This window comes from Dunckerocampus dactyliophorus, chromosome 13 (genome assembly GCF_027744805.1).
Source record: "Dunckerocampus dactyliophorus isolate RoL2022-P2 chromosome 13, RoL_Ddac_1.1, whole genome shotgun sequence".
Taxonomy (NCBI): Eukaryota; Metazoa; Chordata; class Actinopteri; order Syngnathiformes; family Syngnathidae; genus Dunckerocampus; species Dunckerocampus dactyliophorus.
The window spans coordinates 7182320-7201941 of record NC_072831.1 but is presented as its reverse complement, the minus strand read 5'-3'; the positions used below and the strand labels follow the sequence as shown (position 1 = coordinate 7201941).

The 19622-nt window shown below is 43.0% G+C and overlaps 1 protein-coding gene across 5 annotated transcripts in view; it reads right to left on the bottom strand.

The window, feature by feature from the left end:
• Positions 1 to 9211: 9211 nt before the first annotated feature.
• rab11fip5a (RAB11 family interacting protein 5a (class I)) overlaps positions 9212 to 19622 on the bottom strand; it is a 27970-nt gene continuing 17559 nt past the window's right edge. For 3 of the 5 annotated variants that reach the window (XM_054796095.1, XM_054796097.1, XM_054796098.1), the window contains exons 4-6: positions 17173 to 19314; positions 13701 to 13830; positions 9212 to 11625 (exon numbers count right to left, since the gene is read on the bottom strand). In XM_054796095.1, the coding sequence (XP_054652070.1) occupies positions 11368 to 11625; positions 13701 to 13830; positions 17173 to 19314 (2530 nt within the window). In that variant the 3' untranslated portion in view covers positions 9212 to 11367. Of the gene's footprint in view, positions 11626 to 13700; positions 13831 to 16766; positions 17087 to 17172; positions 19315 to 19622 lie in introns of those variants that run through there. The other 2 variants (XM_054796099.1, XM_054796096.1) reach the window with 2 other exon arrangements.

The window sequence follows — 19622 nt, the reverse complement described above, 5'->3', positions numbered from 1 at the left end:
CATGACATCTATATTGGTGCATGGGTGTGCACATTTTTTTTCCCCACTGATGACCACAGAGAAGAATGCACGTGTTTGAGGACATCCACAGTGGTATTAAAGTGGTATTCTTCTTTAAATGAGCTTAGCTTCTTCCTGCTCCTTTTCAGGCCCTGTCCACACAGGAATGCTCCTGAGAATTTACTTTTTGGCAGGTTGAAAAATAGTCGTGTCCATACTGTGCCGGATTAGTAAATTGTTGCATCCGGACGGGAACAAATCATTGAGTGAAAACGCTGTAATACACAAGCACGCCTACGTGTGGCGCTGTGAACAAACATGAGGGCGGAATTACGTGACACACCATATCAGAGAAGAAAAAAGAAAAGTCAGTCGTCTTCCGCTTACGAGAAGTGGAATTACTTCAGCGAGTCATTATGGAGTACAAGACAACAAAATATCAGGAGAATGTCGACTGTGGTGAGTCATGCACGTGGAAATATTCCGAGATTGTGTTGGTTTGTCGTCAAAGCTCACTTCTTTTCACGTGACGGCAACGAGACGGTGATGAGTCGGTGATGTCATCATTTTCGTCTTGCCTTTATACACGACAACGACAAGCTCAGATTTTCCCACTCCGGAAGCCGTTTTCAAAAAATACCAGAACGGCGTTCCCATGTGGATGAGAGGCTGAAACCATAAAATACTTGTTTTGATCTGAAAATATTCCCGGGTGGATAGCCCCTCGGTTGTCTTTATAAATATATGTTTCTATTGTACATTTTCAGTGGTACAGGAGTGATTGGAGTAGCAGATACTGGCACACAAGCCTAGAGCGCCCTCTTGCGGCTTTCAGTGTGAAAAAAACATATATGAGTCGCTCTGGAGTACAAGTAGCAGGACCAGCCAAACCATGAAAAAAAAGGGCAACTTATAGTCCGGAAAATATGGTAAATAAAATGATAATTTTTATTATATACAGTAACAGTTTTTGTGGAAAAGGAAATCTTTTTAGAAGAGCATGTCCTCCGTAAGTGTCTGAGTAGGCTCTCAGTCGTACAGGAGTTGTCCATCGAGGGAAAGGCTTCTTGAGACGTCATCTGTACTTCTGTGAAGAAGGTGTCGGACGTTTCGCTCCTCATCCGAAGAGCTTCGTCAGCGAACTAATAAGTGCTGGTAGCCTAGGCCTTAAATACAGTAAGAGTGGGCGGAATTGGTGTGCCAGCACCCTCCTTCTATTGGTTCCTTACACTAAGCCTGGGCAGAGTAGTGGTATAATCCTCTCCTGCTATTAGCACCTCCGATAAAAGGGAAGTGTCGCTCCCTGAGTTGGGTATGTGCGTACAATTCACTGTTTTTTTAAAAACATCCATGCCATGATGATGGCATCATGATGAAGGCATGGTCTGTAGAATTTTTCTGGCTTTAATCGTCGCTCAGCCCCGTGGTTTCATTGTTTTTATATTTTACTATTCCAGTGGTTCACTCTTTTATTTACATTTACAGCTAATACAGCTTTTGTATACCGTATGATTGAGAGAGGATTTTGCAGCCTTGCCGAAGAGTGACAAGCACAGTAACCATAAACTTGCTGCGAGTTAATTAGTGTTAGATCACTATCAACGTTCCAAGCGTCCAACGAAATGATCCGTGATGTGTCCCAGGACTCACCTACTGCTGGGAATGGGATGAACATGGAGATGATCTAGCTAAACCAGCTCGCTCTCATTCAGTGGGATCTGCGGGAGACGAACGGAGAGCCAAACAGTGAGTCATGGGACAGTTCAATGAGTCAATACACATTCAATATGTGGAGGAGGGTGTGGTTGCAGATTGCAGTCAAGTGCAGAATAGCAGGGAAATAAAAGTTTCTTATAACAAGCACTTCGTCCCAAACCAGCAAAATAATGTCTCTTTATATTTCATTAAAAAGTAGTAGAACCACACTCTTTAACAACACGCCTCCTGCCCACCCTTGCCAGGCAGGGGTTCTACACCAGAGCAGACGTTTAATTGGAGACCTCGGAACCCCCTCCTGGTCTGCGGTTCCGCCTCCTGTGAGCACTCGGCCATTGTTCCTATGCCGGTCGCTGTTTTGAAGCCTGAGGGCTAAAAGGAGGCCGGATGAGTATCAGCTGTTTTTTTTTTTTTGTACGTCGCCTTGTCCACACACAGGAAGTGAAAAAGGTATTTTACACGTTGAGCCCGAGGAACTTGTACACAAAAAATTAAAGAATATGCATGCACGCTGTGCTGAAACCACACTAAAAACACAATTCGTTCCCCTGAAACACATTTTTCCTGGTTAATTCTCTTCAGGTAAATCCTCAGGTCATTTTATGCGTCCCCTGAAAGCCGAAATGCATAATGGACTCATTTATTTATTGTTCTTGCTCAGTGCATTAGTTATTTCTTTTTTGGCAGAACAGTTTTACTACAGTTGCAAATTTTCTACGCATGACTTTTAGGGGTGCAAAGGTACAGAACATTTTCAGTTTGAAGTTTGAAGACTTTAGTGTCACAGGTCGATATTTTTTTGATACATAAAAAAAGAAAAAATGTCATGCTTTTTATCTTATTTTCATCTTATTGAAATTACAAACAATTGTGTCAAATTACAGTTTTTAAAGTAATGTTTTAAATGTAACTGGTGCAGCTATGCCTGCCTTATTTTCTGCTGTGCATACTTTGACGTTAGAACCGTATAAAACAAAAACAGCGCCTTGCAAAAATAATAAAAAAAATAATAAATAAGTCACAATTCATTTCACCGTAGGCAATAAAGATAATTACGCATAATTCATCAATAGTTCTGTTTATATTGGGGTTGTCAAATGATTATACATTTTAATCAGAATAATCATAGTTTTTAAATTAATTAATCATGATTAATCACCATTAGCAACTATGCCTGAAATATGCCCATTTTTACTGTATTTTAATGAACAGAAAGATAAATGACAGGACAGGATTAGATATATTTGTATGCATTAACAGCTCCAAATGAACTGAATATGTCCATCCATCCATCCATCCATCCATTTTCTATACCGCTTCTCCTCTTTAGGGTCGCGGGGGCATGCTGGAGCCTCTGAATATGTCAGTCAAGCTAAAAGATACCACACAAGTCTTTTTGTGGAAGTCTAGCCTCTTTAATAGGAGCAGAACATTTAAATCGCACTTTAAACCGGGTTATTATGAGCAATGAGGGGTTGCGTTCAAAGACATCACGTAATTTAAGGTAAACTGACTTGTTTTCAGTGTATTTTCCAGCATACTTAAATGTAGCAAATAGTACATCTGAATTAAGAGTTAAAAAGTGATAAGAATAGCCACTTCATGTTTTTCTTGATCTCGTTCCCCACCAATTTGTTCGCAAAAATCCTCATAATTTGATGATAAATTGTTCCTACTTTTATATTGTGCTTCTGAGGCAACCAAACGTGAATGCGACCCACAAAGAAAACGAGTTTGACCCCCCTGAGAAGATAAAATCTGTTAGTGGACTCTTCACACTAACCCATTGTCTTTAATTGTCTATAATGCTGGATTTGGACTCTGTGCTGGTTCTGTTGCAATACATTTCTGATAAAGCTAGGCTTGCTTTTTATCTTTGAAGTTAGAAGCTATGCTGTTAAAGTCCTCTAAAACACTTTGCTTTAAATCCTGTCGCCTTCTCTGTTGAAATAGGTCAGAAAAGTTCATTCCCATTTGACGTCTACATCAGCGCAAACACGCTAATCGACACCTCAAAGCGGACCATGACTGGAAACCAAAATACTCCACGCGCCCGCTTCGACTTGGCTCCGCGGAACCTTCCGTCACGGTGGGAGGCGGCTCTTAATCAGCGCCCAGCTGAGCGTGACCTTTCCCAGGTCTGAGACAACCTGACGTTACCCCCATCGCGTTCTGATGATTCCCAGGGTGAGCGCCGCGTCCGTGTTGGACCACATAACAAGGCTGGAGATCCGTGTTCCACAGCAAGACGGCGCACCTGACAGACGATAGGGCAGGGGGATCCGTGCCCTGCAGTGCTTAACTTCTTTTCACTTGTGCTACTGTTAAAAATGTAAAACAAATGAGAGCTGTGAGGTCCATCCACAACATTACTTTTAATATTTACATGGTTAACGTCCTTGTCCACCCGCCCCAAACCCTCCTGCTAGCTTGACGTTCTCCTCCTTCTCTCTTCAGTTGCCATTGTTAACTCGCAACACAGTCCAGGTTTCATCCTCACACAATTTTTAAACGCTTTTTAAAGTAAAAAATGTATAGGTACTCATAACTAATGAATGATAATGTACGATGGTTAATAGAACAGTCACGGTGTAGCCAGTCACAGCGCACAACTAGGGTGTGTTCAAGGACCGCCGAACAAGGCGCGAAATCTCAACACTTGACGAAAAACATTACCAGTGAAGCATAAAGACATAAAGAGTTCAAAATTGTGGGCTTTCTAACAGTGGTACATGTACAGTATGCTGTGCATTTCACTTGTATTAGCATGTATTCGTAAATTATTATTACGAGTGAATGAGACGTTTTCTGTCGGGAAAAACAGCCTATTTTTGGAGAACAAAACAAATCTAAAAAAAAATAGACATTTTAAATCTGCAAATGTGCAGCGCCCTGAATGCTGAGTTGCCAATGGGGATGTAGATCCGATTTGTATGTTATCATTTTTTAAATGCACTTTTCGTACTTCTACCTTGTCTTTATACACCGTAACATGGAGACAAGTTGTGTTCTTGGCAATAACCACTCTGCTGGTTCAGCCCAGTGAATTTGTCAAGTGTATCTCCTTGTGTGATGAAGACATTTCTTATTTGACAGTATAATCAGAATAAAAGCAGTCAGAGGAGGCACAAGAGCATGTGCCAGCTTGGCCTCAGTCAAATCTCATTGCTGCTAGTATGAGGTGACAAATGAGTTTCCTAAAAGGTGATGAGCGCCACTCTACGACGCCATCACGGTCTCAGCCCCCGCCAAATTTGAGTGCATGTGGTCCAATTTGCACTAATTAGTTTGACATCAGGTTGAGAGCGTGCCAGCGTTTCCGCGCCGTTCTCCTTTGCGCACTCGTCATTAGAAACAAGTCTAGGCTAGGCCCGGCCTGACGGGGTGCACGATGCATGTGTGTGCGTGTGTGTGAGTGCAAGCTCAAACCTCATCACGTTGCTATTACTGTAAAAGCGGAGACCGCCAGCAGCGTCGTTCCTCAGAGCACTGAAGTGACCGCAACACAACCAGGAAGCTGAGGAAATGTGAGAATAAGCCGGACGTTTGTGTGCGCTTGAAGAAAGGAAACAGTCAGGTCAAACTTTTGGCCAAAGGGGGCATTATATATTTAAACAAACAAACCAAAACATGTAATATAATGTGTTTCATGTCTTTGTGTTCATTTAAATTTAGATTTCTATTTTTTATTATATTGTTACGCCAAAGCACAACGCCTGCGTTTGCGCATGGTTGGCGCAGCATAACACAAAATCAAGCTAACTAATTTCCAGCAACCACTATAAAGGGGTGGGGCCTCGGCTATGGAAAAAAAACATTCGATTTTGGTGTGGATTCACGAAGAACCAACCGGTCGCGCAAGACAGCTAACCTGCTTTCTTCTCCTTCAGTTGTCACGGCAGTTGTCCAACCTTTTGCAATGTGCGTAATGTAATGTTTCATACACATGTGCTTTGCGATGGAATTTCCAAGCAAAATTCCGCCTCATAAAACAACAAAACGGGCCTTAAGATGCCATTTTTTTTCTCAAGACGTTGGCACAAATGTGTCACTTTAAGAAATATGATTGAGAATCTACACAGACATAAGAAACAGTGATGTGCGGTCAGGGGACGCAGGTCCCATGATGAAAAATACAAATAACATAAAATAAATATCAATATGTGTCCATTGAACTGTATAATAAACGTGTTTTCCGTATGATTCCAATCATTTAACATTTTCTCAAGTAAAAATCGCCGAACTTGCAGATTTTCTAATCTAATACGGGGACGAGACCGAAGATGCAGTCTCAGTTGGCTCACGGTGCCTGCCAGTTTCTGTTTGTCAGCACTAGGCCTGCCACCATAATTATTATTCTCCATAACCGATACTATCGAGACCATTTTTTCATTAATTATATGACAAAATAATGAGAGTACTTCGTATCAAAAGCAATAATAATTTCTAAAGAATATTTAGCATTGGAATTGGAATGTCAAGGGTTTTAAAATAAATTAAACAAACAACATAATAAATCAAACAAATAAAAAAGACACGTGCAGTTTTGTGTGTGTGTGTGTGTGTGTGTGTGTGTGTGTGTGTGTGATAAAACTGCACATTTCACAGTGGCCTTTTATTGTGGGCAGTCTAAGACACACCCGTGCACTAATCATGGTGTCTAATCAGCATCTTGATGAGGCACACCTGTGAGGTGGGATGGATCATCTCAGCAAAGGAGAAGTGCTCACTATCGCAGATTTAGACACATTTGTCAACAATATCTGAGAGAAATGGTGATATTGTGTATGTGGAACAAGTTTTACATCTTTGAGTTCATCTCATAAAAAATGGGAGCAAAAACATAAGTGTTGCTTTTCTATTTTTGTTTTTTTTAGCGTACGTCCAGGTTACTGGGGTGAAAAACATCCAGGGAGTGTCTGAACCAACCAAGAATATGTTCTAAAGCACAAGCACATACAGAAAAGAAACATTAGCTTGTAGATATTCTTTGTTTTGTTAGGTAGACTTCAAAACAGTTCACTTTCATGGCGCAATGCAGCACGAATAAAAAACATTTTTGCTAATTCAAGTTGAAATCCAGCTTGTTTTTTCTTTTACACAGACACTCCAGCTGTTAATCAGCGCACATATCATATAATGATCATATTACAGCGAACCAGATGTTTCCACACACCAGGTGGCGCCTCTTCATTAATGCCTGTGACAAACTGTTTCCTGTCTGTGTCCATCAGGGATCCAATGCAACACGCACCATTTGCAATTCAATTTCATAATGACTCTGCCAAGCAAGTCCCCCTCAATCATTTATTAATAACTCCAGATAAGGAATCATTTCGGAGATAAAAAGAAAAAAAAAACCGACACATGAGTCTAATTGCCACAACTTCTAATTTGGATGAAAATCTGTCATGTGACTCATGACAACTGAGCTCTCTCGACATATGGATGGTCTGTAAAAATGAAACACCTGTACCTGTACAGATGCCATGCCAGGTCACTAAAGCCAAACCAAAAACAGAAATGGTGAAAAAAAAACACACACACAAACGCTATAAAGCACATGCAAACGGGCCAATGCTGCAAACACAAATGCAAAACGAAAATGCCACAAACACGCACAAATTCCCAAAACATATGTGTGAGAGAAAAGCGGCAAGTTCTTGGAACAAGATGGAAGTTAGCCAGGTTACCAGGACGTTAAAGATCAGTCTGTGGTGACCCACAATAGTTGTAGAACGTTTGGACATTTTGCCCATCAGCCACCTCCATATCTAATCATTGCATGATTACATCCTACTTAAAGGGATTGTTGGGATTTTTTGGGGGGTTGGTAAGTCACAGCTGGGATAGTGAACGTAAACATGTCTGACTACGAAACAAGTGATGGCGACATTCCATTTAGCACAAAGCCAAAGGGATACCTTTATGAACAGGAATACACGGATGCCCAACGGGCAGAAACAGATGTGAGTAGACTATACCGATCATCTTATGGTGACTGCTTTCCAAATGAGTATAGCTAGTTCTTACCTGGAAGAGCAGATCTCTTTGAAACATGTTTCTTTCCTAGTCTTGGGCGTGTCGGAACGTAATCCTTCCCGCTGAAGTGTGCACTATGAAGCCGTTTGATCCTGGCCACTTATACACAGCCAGTATACGTCAACAAGCCAAAGTTGTCTCAAATGATGGAATCCATCCATCCATTTTTTATGCTGCTTATCCTCACTAGGGTCGCGGGTATGCTGGAGCCTATCCCAGCTGACTTTGGGCGGCGTACACCCTGGACTGGTCAACCGCAGGGCACTAATAGACAAACAACCATTCACAGTCACATTCATACCTATGGACAATTAAGCTTCTTGGAATGTGGGAGGAAACCGGAGTACCAAGATAAAACCCACGCACGCACGGGCAGAACATGCAAACTCCACGCAGAGATGCCCAACGAAGGTTCGAACCCAAGTGGTCAACATGCTAACCACTCGGCCATCGTGCGGCCAAAATGATGGAATATACTGTATAGGCCAATTCAGATACATTCTTGTTGTTACAGCCCAGACAATTACAGGTCCGTACAATTTTTTTGTTTTAGATATTTTATTTAACAATATCACTCTAGTGTAGTGGTGGAGCCAGACATTTTTCATTGGGGTGCCAAGGTGAGACCATTACTCACACAGGGGTGGCAAGAAGTTGATACCTGAATTGTCTAGATGGCCAGTGGGGTCGCCGGAGAGTGACCAGGGGTGGCTACCACTGGCCACCCCGTAGCTCCACCACTACTTTTGGACCGTCTTTTCGAGCAATTAATAGCTGAGCAGTTTGCCGAGGACATGTTTTCAATGCATAGTTTCTGGATGCTGCTCCCCATCATGGCGGCCAAACCTGCACAGGGCAAAATACGGAAGTGGATGCCGATCGGCACTCCTGTTTTAACTCTACACTCCTTGGTTTACATGCCCACTCATGATACCTACCGCTTGCAGTTCATGCAAGACTCTGTTTTATTGACAGCTCTTCCACGGAAAGCTGTGTGCTGCAGTGAAATGTGTCCAAATAGAAATGGAGGTTAGGATGAACTAATGTTCTGCACCACAAAGCCTCTCGGTTATACACTCACACATGCACTAATATACTTGGGAAACATTTAGGCACCAAAAACAATCACATTGTTTCCCAAGTATATTAGTGCATGTGTGAATGTATAACGGAGAGGGATTAACTTAAAATTCTTCGCAGAAAGGCACTTTATTAATGTACTCATAATTACATTTACAGCAAAGCCTTGACTCATCCAATATGGCGGCGACGTTGACGTACGGCTCAGCGCTCAATGCGGCATCTATCTATGTCTAGTATAGACCTTCATCCCTTTGGTGATCAAAAGTAGTATAATTGAAGGCTGTTTCTGCAGGACATAAAGCACGATCTATTGCAAACCTACTGAATACAAGATACAGAAATACAACAAAGGAAGACTAAGAGCCAAACATGAGGTGAGGAAGAAACACTAAACATTCTTTATTAAATATACAAAATTTGTGAAACAGAATTGCATCACGGATTGTAAACGTTCCTTTTCCGAGGCCTGCAGCGCCCACAACAACAAAAATACATTCGGGTTGAATAAAAAGCTTTAAAATGGAAGACATGGGAGCATTGGTTGGTAAGTGCAGAGTCACATGTATGCATGTATGGATTCACGTCTCTACAGTCTACTCATGGTGCTCACACAGCAGAACCGAGAGAACAGTGGAGCGACCGGGAAGTGCAGTGAAGTACATCTACTATCAGTAGGCAGATACAGTAGAGTCACATTGTAATGAAGAAGTGCAAGGACACCCACAAAAGCTGTTCAAAAGTGGCATCAGAGCAAAATACTTAGTGTTGCTGCTTTTGTTGAATTTTACAATGACTCACCATCATTGCTCGCTCTCCATTGTTATGCATACATGTTATTATTGTGCAGTGATCTAAACAATATCACCGCAAAGTCATAGGAAAACAATTGGCATTTTAGAGGAAGTGCACGATTTAAACCAAAGTGACCACTTAAACAAAAATTAAGGCGCATTTGGCATTTCAGTCGACGCTTAAATGTGTTTACACACCTTGAAGCGGTTGGCGGCGTGTGTGCTCCAGTAGAAGTGTGCGGGGCGACACCGAGCAAGGGCAGTCAAGCGTGTTTTTTTTATTTTTTCATCGTGAAGCTGCGACGGCAAGTACTGAGTGATGATGTCGTTAGCCAGTTACCGGCGCGGCTCACATGCACACAAACAACCAAAAAAGAAGGAATACACTCAAAATAACAAATCACTTGTTGGCTAAGAACACTTTTCATTTGTGAGCTAGTATCGGCTTCCAAATGACGACAACGCAGAACTCACGTAAAAACTAGTCCGAGTACGACAGTTGTGACATGTCTCAACGCACACTTTCAGATTTTAGATTCTTGCATGGCATGGGGGCATTTTTCTTAAACATAATTTTATATTTAAAACACACTAGTGCGAAATTGAAGTGCATAATATAGTTAATTGGAACAGTATTTGGACTAGTTTCCTAGCTTGTCATTCAAAGAGACTAGTGGGCGTGGCCAGCATATGCTCTTCGAGTTCATTGGCCTATGGGGCAGTTATGATTGAGCCCTATGAATTCCGGTGAGCAACAAACATCCAGCCATCCATTTTACATGCCGCTTATCCTCATTAGGGTCGCGGGGGTATGCTGGAGCCTACCCCAGCTGCCTTCGGGTGAGAGGCGGGGTCGCCAGCCAAACGCAGGGCACCATTCCCACTCACATTCATACATATGGACAATTTAGTCTCCAATTAACCTAACGTGCATGTTTTTGGAATGTGGGAGGAAACCGGAGAACCCGGAGAAAACCCACGCACGCACGGGGAGAACATGCAAACTCCACACAGAGATGCCCAACGGAGATTCGATCTCATGACTGTGTGGCCAACATGCTAACCACTCGGCCACCGTGTGCCCGGCAGAACAAATGTGACCAGGAAAAAGAATCTGAGCAACTTGGTCGATCTACGTTGCTGCGACCACTGCAGTTTTGTTCTGGTTGTGAAGTCTTTATAATGAGCGTGTGATTTGTGTTGTATTGTTAAGAGTACTGTAGTTTTGCAGGTATGTAGTCGACCCCTCTATTTTTTCATATAAAAACACAACTGTTTCCATTTCATTTGAGCTTTTTTTTTTTTACGTCACTGATGTCAACATTTTTTTATTGCCTTCAGTTCTTTGGTCGGTGACGTGTTATCACATCCCTTTTCGGTCTATAAGTTGATGCCGCACTATGTCTAGCATTGGAAAATGGTTTAAAATCGTTTAGAATCAAGAGGTGAAAATGACAAGGTGAGGCAAAAAGGTCAACTTAAAACATCTTGGCAAGCTTAAAACCAATTCGGTGACCTGAAAGCAACCTGAGGACAAGCTAGTACATTCCTGAAGACCACACCCTTCTTGCACGACGAGTGAACGCCTCAGCATCTCTCAGTGCCTAAATACTCGTATCAAAAAGGACAGCATAGCAGTGAAAAGACTAAAAAGCTGTTGCGGAGGATTGCGCCAACAGATCGTGAACCGCGATCACCCCATCCTCACTCCATCCACTCCTCTAAAAGCGCGGCGTCATTTCAACTTGGAGCGCACTTGCAGGAGGGTGGGCTTCTGCTCCATGATGCGCACCAGCAGTGTGTCAATGTAGTCCTCCAGATCTCGAACCTGCGGCTTCAGCCTCCTCAGCTCCACCTCCCGCTTGGCGAGCAGAGCCTTCTGCTGCTGAAACTCCGCCTTCTTCCTCTCAAGCTCCGCCTCCCGCTGCACCAGCAGCCCGATCAGCTGGCTGTGGGTCAGGTGGTAGTAGGAACCGGCACCCTCTGTTAGAGGCTGAAGATACAACAAGGCGTGGAGGGATTGTATGTACTGTATATACAAAAAATGCTGGCAAAATTTCAAGTACTGTGGAACCTCGGTTTTTGTCATTAATCTGTTCCGGAAGACGAAAACAAACGAATACTGAAATGATTTCTTCCATAAGAAATCATGTAAATCCAACTAATCTATCCCAGACACCCCAAAATATTAACACAAAACATTTTATAGAGATTAATTATCGTTGCACATACAGAAGATGGCGTGAAATACATATAAATGACAAATGAAAGAGAAAAAGGAACATTTAACATCACTTTTACCTTTACTGAAGACGACGGAAGAGCCACGCGGATGCTGTTTAACTCTAGTCCGTCACAAAATTAACTTTAAAAAAGGGGACAGTTACGGCTGCCTACTTGCTGTGGATGTCACGACACTTTCAGTTCACAGGACGAGATGATACACAAGATTGGGTCTACAAGAACGAGCTTTTAACGATACTTTTCAGAAAAGTACAATGAAAAAAATCTGACAATTATATTGCAATCTACTAATTTAATTTCTATTACGTTACCTTGCATTGCTCCTCATGAGGCTACACTCATCTGCACTGTGTGTATTCTTCCGGCCCCGCCTCCACCCACCAAGTCAAACAGACTGTATGACTGACAAAAGGGCTCACTCCGTTCTATGGCACAAACGTGCCAAGGTGCTGAAACCAATGCACAGAGTGAGCCCTCTTCTTGTCACATTTGAATCCCGCGAGATCTTGTGACACGAGATCTTGTGACACCCCTACAGTAATACTTGCTTTTTTATTGTAAACTTCAGCAGCAGCATCCATAACAAGGAGGCTGAAGAGCCACATGGAGGTACGCCAAGCCCTGGTCTATAGCGTCTCAAATCTAAAAGAATCCCTATCCATTCTTCACAGCGACTGAGTCATCAATGTTTGTAGGCCTGTCACGATAATCAATAAATCGTTTCATCGAACGATAAAAACAATAAACGACGTCGGTCATTTTCAGCGGCGTCGATAAATTCACATGTGCATGCATTCGTGTTTGTGTTCCTCATCTCTCTTTCAGGCTGGATGTCGTCTCCTCTACTCTTTGTCCCTGGACGTGGCGGCACGGCTACCTTAGCTAGGAGCAAATTAGCCTCGTGAGCCAGCATACACTAGCATGAATGGAGGCACAAAAGCGAATGCCACATCCCCAGTGGGGGAATATTTAGGTTTTTAACCAGAATGAACAAGGTGAGCGCATGAACACTGACAAACTAAGATGTCGCATTTGTCTGAAAGTGGTGGAGGTGGAAAGGAGCCTTCGTCCCAGACAGCCGGTTAGTGTTGCTTGTATCATTGCAAAAGAAATGCAACGTTTTGGCAAATGTTAAAAATGTTTGACAGACCGTACGAATTGCCTGAGAGAAGGCACATACACAACTTGTCACAAACAGCAATTCCTGAACTATACAACCGAGTGAAAAAAGACGTGCTGGACATCAGAAACATAGCATTTTACTCTGCCACCACAGATATGTGGTCCAGCTCGAGTATGACACCCTACATTAGTTTAACAATATACTACATAACTGCATGTGTGGTTTTTAGTGTTGTTTTTTTCTTAACAGAGACAGAGTCCATTTTATTTTCATTGAGGCTTTTTTTGTCTTTTTTATTTGTTTATTATGTTGTTTGTTTCATTTATTTAAAAGCTCTTGACATTCCAATGACAATGTTAAATACTCTTGAGAAATTAAAGTTCATTGCTTTTAGTACGAGGTACTCTCATTATTATGCCATATAATTCTTTTTAAAAATGGTCTCAAAAATGTTGCCAATAATATCGATTGTCGACAATAATTTGTAGGGCAATTATCAACCAGGAAAATTTGTTATCGTGACAGGCCTAAATGTGTTAATGTTTTCTTTCGACACACCACTATTTTGATATGCACACTTTCCGGCCGTAAGATTACCCAGACAGAGTACAAAAACCGAGACATATTTGCGGCAATAATTTTTGTCGAAAACCGAATTCTACGAAAACCAAGGTTCCACTGTAAAAGGAAATCAATTCAACCTTCTTCCTCTCCGCCTCCTGCTCGCTGGGCTGGCTGCTCCTCCCGGGGTGGATGGTGGACTTGAGCTTCTCCAGGACTGAGCGGCCTTCTGCCAGCGTGCCGGTGCTCAAGGGCTTCACCAGGTGGGGGCTGCATGGGAACACATTAACAACAACAACAAAAACAAGTAGCTTTACTGCAGGGTCACTCTCGGCATATGCGGCCCCCAGTCTCATAGTGACATCCAGCATTGGGGTGTTTTTCACACACGTCCACAAGGAAAACGAATGAAGACTGACTAGTGTAATATGCATGCCAGGGCAGTACTTGGTAATGTCACTTTGTGAAGGAATGCTGTTGCAATGTAAACAAACGGCCCAAACGACACCTTTTTTATTGAGGGGCGTCACAAACAATGCAGCATATTATTATCTCCATTATTACACCAGCATCAGATATTGCTGTCGAAATCTGTTTTGACCAGTGTGGGGCAAAATATATACCTTTACCTGAAAAGTAATTGAATTAATAACAGAATTACTCCTTCGTAAATGCAATGAGTTACCAGGGAAAGTAATTATTGCATGAACTATGTAAAATAATTTGGATTTGGCTTTACAGTGGCATGTACTGTTGAAAGATGTTTCGTGGGATTAAGGCTGATGGCTGAGCTCGTGACTTTCAATTCTCTCCCAAAACGCTAGCGGGGAAGTGTTTTCCTGAGAGCGAACAACCACAACTCTCGCTGACTCGCTATTTAACTTCCTATATACAGGTAGTAGTTGTGAACAATGGCAACAGAAGCGACATCCAGACCGTTAATAGATATCAGTGCATAATAACGTGCCACATTTCACGGTATTGGTAGCAGATGTAACGTAACACACGAAAAAGTAATTCGAAATGAGAAATTAATTTGATTATCCGTCACTAGAAAACAATTACAGCTGTTTTTTTTAACGCTGTACTTAGCATACAGCAGAAGAAGAGAAGTTGTAAACGTTTTCATTTCTTCTGTTACATTGATAACATACAGTACAATTTTTAGCTTCCAAGAAATTGATTATCGTGAAATATTGTAACAGTATTGTATGGTGAGTTACTACAACTTGGTTGTTTCATTCCATTAACGTTATGACTATCTCTAAAAAAATCCTTTTATAATACCATGGAGTTTTTAGAAATAAAATACCGTACGTAAGGGACGAGGTGTTTAAGTGATTGTGGTCATCAGATATTACAGGACTCCAGACTGCGACTAAATGGTCGCATTTTGCGACTAAAATATGAAACATTGCGAGTAATTGTTTCATCCACTCGTGCGTGTGCGACCAGAAAAGTACGCCCGTTGACAAGGGACGCACTTTGTCCCTTATTACTGTGAGAAAAATAGTTTGTAAAATCGATGACACCAATTGATGACAATTGACTGACTCGTCACAGTCCAAGCCTATCGATGCCAGCGTGTGTGATCTTTTCAATCGCATTCCATCGACTTTTCTATCATCTTTGTTTCCGAATTATGCCTGGCTCTCACTTCCTTCCGTCTCTCTGGCGGCAGCTACAGTAGCTAGCTCGAGTGATCTGCTTGGACTCTGGTCCACGGACTCCAAATGTGACTTTTTTTTTTTTTTTTAAACCACGATGACATTTTGTGTTTCAAACAAGCAATGCGTTTTTTTCCTGAGCTTGTTTTTGTCGCACAGGAAAGCTACAAGTGGCTGTCACGTTCATGGGGTGCGTGCTAACTTACTCTTTTAGGTGTCACTTAACAAGCTTGCTCTCTGCTCTTGCTCTCTCCGATGTGATTTTTAGTAGCTCACCAAAGAATATTTGCTTCAACTCTTAGTATTTTTATAACACATCAATTCAGACATGATGTCCGTATCTAGTGACACATGACCACAAAATAGCATAAAGTTTGCGTTTACACTGATTGCGTGGAGATGTGCTTTGTAAATAAAGTACACTGTAAATGTTGCCAGTCACATAAAACACAAATAGATCACCTCTCCTTTTTTTTTTGTCAAAGCAGCTTTAAAACTGATGGAAGTTGGATACACCCGCGCTATCATTAACCTGAACACTTTAATTTGAACTCTTTAATACTGTCCTGTTTAAGCAGGACAAATTTCTATGAGAAAGATATTTAAATCGTGATATTATTCTGTTAATTTTGTTGTTTTTAACAAAAAAATATATTATTGAACAAATCATTTCCCATGTATTAGTATTACCGTACTCTAAAACAGGCATCAAATTAAATTCAGGTTTGTGTCAAAGAGTAGAAAATTTGTTTCACACAGTTAAATGCAAAAAAAAAACAACCAAAGCGGGTGGACTGGTCAGCCAGCAAGTTGTTCCGTGTTTATTTTTGCAGAATTTGGCAACCCGACCAGTTAATTTGCAGATTTTATTTGATTATTATTAAATATTTTTTGTTGCTGACTAACTTCTGCGCCACACTTCAGCCCGGTAGTTGACAGTAAAGTTTGTCAACCGACATTAACTCCTACAGAGGAAGAAAAGAGACAAACACCAAAGACGAAGAAGGCGGGCTGATGTGTGTGAAAAGAGGGCGGTAGTGGAGTTAATAGGGTTGATCAGTAATGCGCTGAAAATGAGAGGAAATGTGAATGTTTACTTTGCAAGTTGATTTCGGTGTGTGCGCCTACATTTTCTGTGTGCACTGTAAAACGAGCTAAATGCGCTTGCACCGCTAAGACTGTTTCGTTTCCTGTGTCAGCGACCTACATTTCCTAGAAGATCTGTTTTATTGTTTTTTTTATTGTTCACAGGCTACATCCATGCAATTGCTGTCATATTTCAGCATTTTGGGCTGACACTGGCATAAAAAGTTCACCCTTTCAAAATCAAGAAAACAAGGTTATAGAGAGGTGTGAAGGCTCCTCCCTGAAAAGTGGCATTAAAATAGCTGAAATGAACCTGAAGTGGTTTTAATTGCGTGCCTTTATGCAAACATGTAGAATTGTGTTAAGTGTGTTATTGCTCCCGGGTGAAAAAGAAACGCTATCAGTGACACAACAACACCTCCCCCCCCCCCCCCCCCCCCCCCCCCCCCCCCTTTCTGCTTGAGATTTGGGGGAAAAGTGTGAGAACACTAACAGGAACTAAGAGGAAGGGGGTGGTGCATGTGTGTGTGTGTGTGAGAAGGAGGGGGTTGTGGTAGGAGTCAGGGAAAAATAATAACTGCTAATTGGCCTGAGGCAGTGTTTCCCCTCCCATTACCACGGAGACAGGACACACACAGGACACCTACGGAGGAAGTCCTGGCAGGATTAGTGCATGTGTGTGTTAACAGAGTGCTAAAAAAGGAAGGTCACACCACAATAGATCCCCTTAGCAGTCAGAGGCACAGAGGACAAGCAGGTGGAAGCAGGGCCAACTGATGGAGAGCAGAAAAAAAAAGTCCAGAAAATGGAGGGCAGGAAAAAGTGCTTCCTCCTCCTGATTGAGCATGCGCAACCTCACCTGTTCTTCTGATGAGCGGCGGGCTGGTGACAGTCCTGCGCCTCCAGGGGTTTTGGCTTAGCACGGGCAGGCGAGTCGAGCACGCTGGGTGGCGCAGCAGCGTCAGAAAGAGTAGACAGGAAAGATGGGAAGCAGCTACTTTGAGGAGTTAGAGGAGCAGCAGAGGACGTCAAGAGGGAAGGGAGATCAGGATCACACTGGGAAGAGGATAACTTCTGCAGCGCAAAAGACTCACTCCAGAAAGATAGTGGGAGGAGCTCATCCAATGCAGTTGCGAGTGTTCCCTCAGACTGGGAGCGGTGCAACGTGGGAAGTGGTGGCAACGGGTTTTTCACAAACATGTCATCTAGAACGGCGCAGCGATCCCCCTTGCTGGGTTTTACCTTAAATTCTGTTAGAGTCCCAGGAAGAACTTGCATTCTCTTATCACCATGTGTAGTGAAACCTGGCTCACAAGTAGTTTTTCTGTCCTCCATCACAAGAGACTCTGTAAACCAGTCAGTTTGGTTCTTTGGTCCATTGGTAGAACCCTCTGGGCTCGGAACCTCTCCAGGCTCTTCACAGAAGGTGGAGTTCTCAGAGTGTAGCTTCTCAGTCAGTTCTAATACTCCAGAACGCTCTGAGGATTGTTGAGACCGGCTTTGGTAGCACTGCGAGTCAGCGCTCTTGTAGAGGCTTTGGAGAACGCTGCTGGTACTCTGGTCACACGTCTGCGAGTTGACAGTGAGGAGTTCCCCAAAAAGCCTAAAATGTCCAAGACACTGTCGACGACCATCCTGTCCTCCCACATCCTCAAGGGGCAAAGACTTCCCAGCGTCCGGGGAAGAGGTGAGGATGGAGAAACATGGCAGAGAGGAGCGCGCTTCATCACTGGGATGTGAAAACTCCTCCATGGATCCACTGGAAACCCCTTTGCATTGCTCTGGAGTCTCCTGGTTAGAGTGTGGAGAAATGTTGGGCTTTGGTTGCAGGACGTCGTTTGCTGGCGTTTGTATATCTGCACCTTCTAATCCAAGTGTAAGAACTGCTGACCTCCTTGGATCTAACCAGTCGGCCTCTACAGCCCCCTGTTGGTTCTGAATCACAATTTGCTGGGCTGCACCAGTTGAAAGATCATCTGCAGATCTACAATCCTTTGAAGTTAGAACTGATTCAGACAAGATCTCCAAGCAAAGAAGGCTGCTTTCACACTTCTGCGGCTCGGTATCATCTGACGAATAAGTTGAGAACATGTCTGACGCTGAATATGAAGAAAGGCAGGAGAGGAAGTCATCATCAACAGAACTGCCTATACCCGAAGAACCGGGACCAGGTAAACCGGAAGTGTGATTGGCTGCGGGATAAGTGTCTGTTAAGATATTTGTATTTGTGATGCTGTTAGCTTGATGTGATTCAGGGTGAGGGTACGATGTTGGAGAGATTACATATGTGCTGAAGATTTCGTTGTGGTACTCAAAGCTTGCATCCTCAGGGATCGGGTCCAAACAATGCACAAGGACACCTGAAGCTTTAGGATTCAGTGCGTCGTTCCCATTGGCATTTGTCCCTTCCTTAATGCTGTGCTCCTCAGGAAAAGCACTGGCAAAGCTCTGACATGTTTGGTCAGCTGTGGTCTGGTCTTTGGGAATTTGCAGCCTAAAGGATGTAAACACTTCAAAGGATTCGTCCCACTCTGGGTCAGGTTCCTGATCCTCAGCAGGTGTAAAAGGGTTCGGAGCCTTTTTGCTCAAAGCCTCTCCCGTGGAAACAGAAACAGGAGATGAAACATTGGCGAAGCAAGTGCTAAAGTCCTCGGAACTTGGACTGTCACAGGCCTGGGCTGGGTTAAGGCTACCCGACTCGGGAAAGAGTTGCGCAATGGGCGGCCGGGAACTGGAAAGGAAGGGCAGAGGAGGTAGCGAAGCATTGAGGGGTGGCTTTACCATGTCTTCATAGAAAGGATTGTGCTGGACAAAAGAGAGAAAAGGGTTGCCGGGTGACATGGTGGTCACCGCCGGCTGTGAGCGACAGAAGGGGTTAGAGTGTTGCAGGGGGGAAAGAAGAAAGGGAGGAACTGAAGGGGGAGACGGGAGGTGGTGTTTAGTTGGGAGGGTTGGAATGGGTGGGTCATTGTTGGGGTCTAGTATTGTGGACACCACCAGGCTGTGGAAAGAAGTGAACAAGTTTGCTTTTTAGCTTTCATGCTGAATGTAGTTTACAGTGGATTCCCCGCATAAAACATCATTTTTAGTAAAAACAAAAAAACTTTCTCAGGACACAGCAAATCCATGCAGCGCACTAAATAAAATCACCAACGTTAGCAGCTAGCTAGCGTGCCTGCTAGCTAGTCACCGCCTAGCTCAGGGGCTGGCAACCTTTCCCATCAAAAGAGCCATTTTGCCTCCCTTTTCAGTACAAAAAAAAAAAAAAAAAGTCGGGAGCTTCAAAACATTACACAACCTCTAAACTTC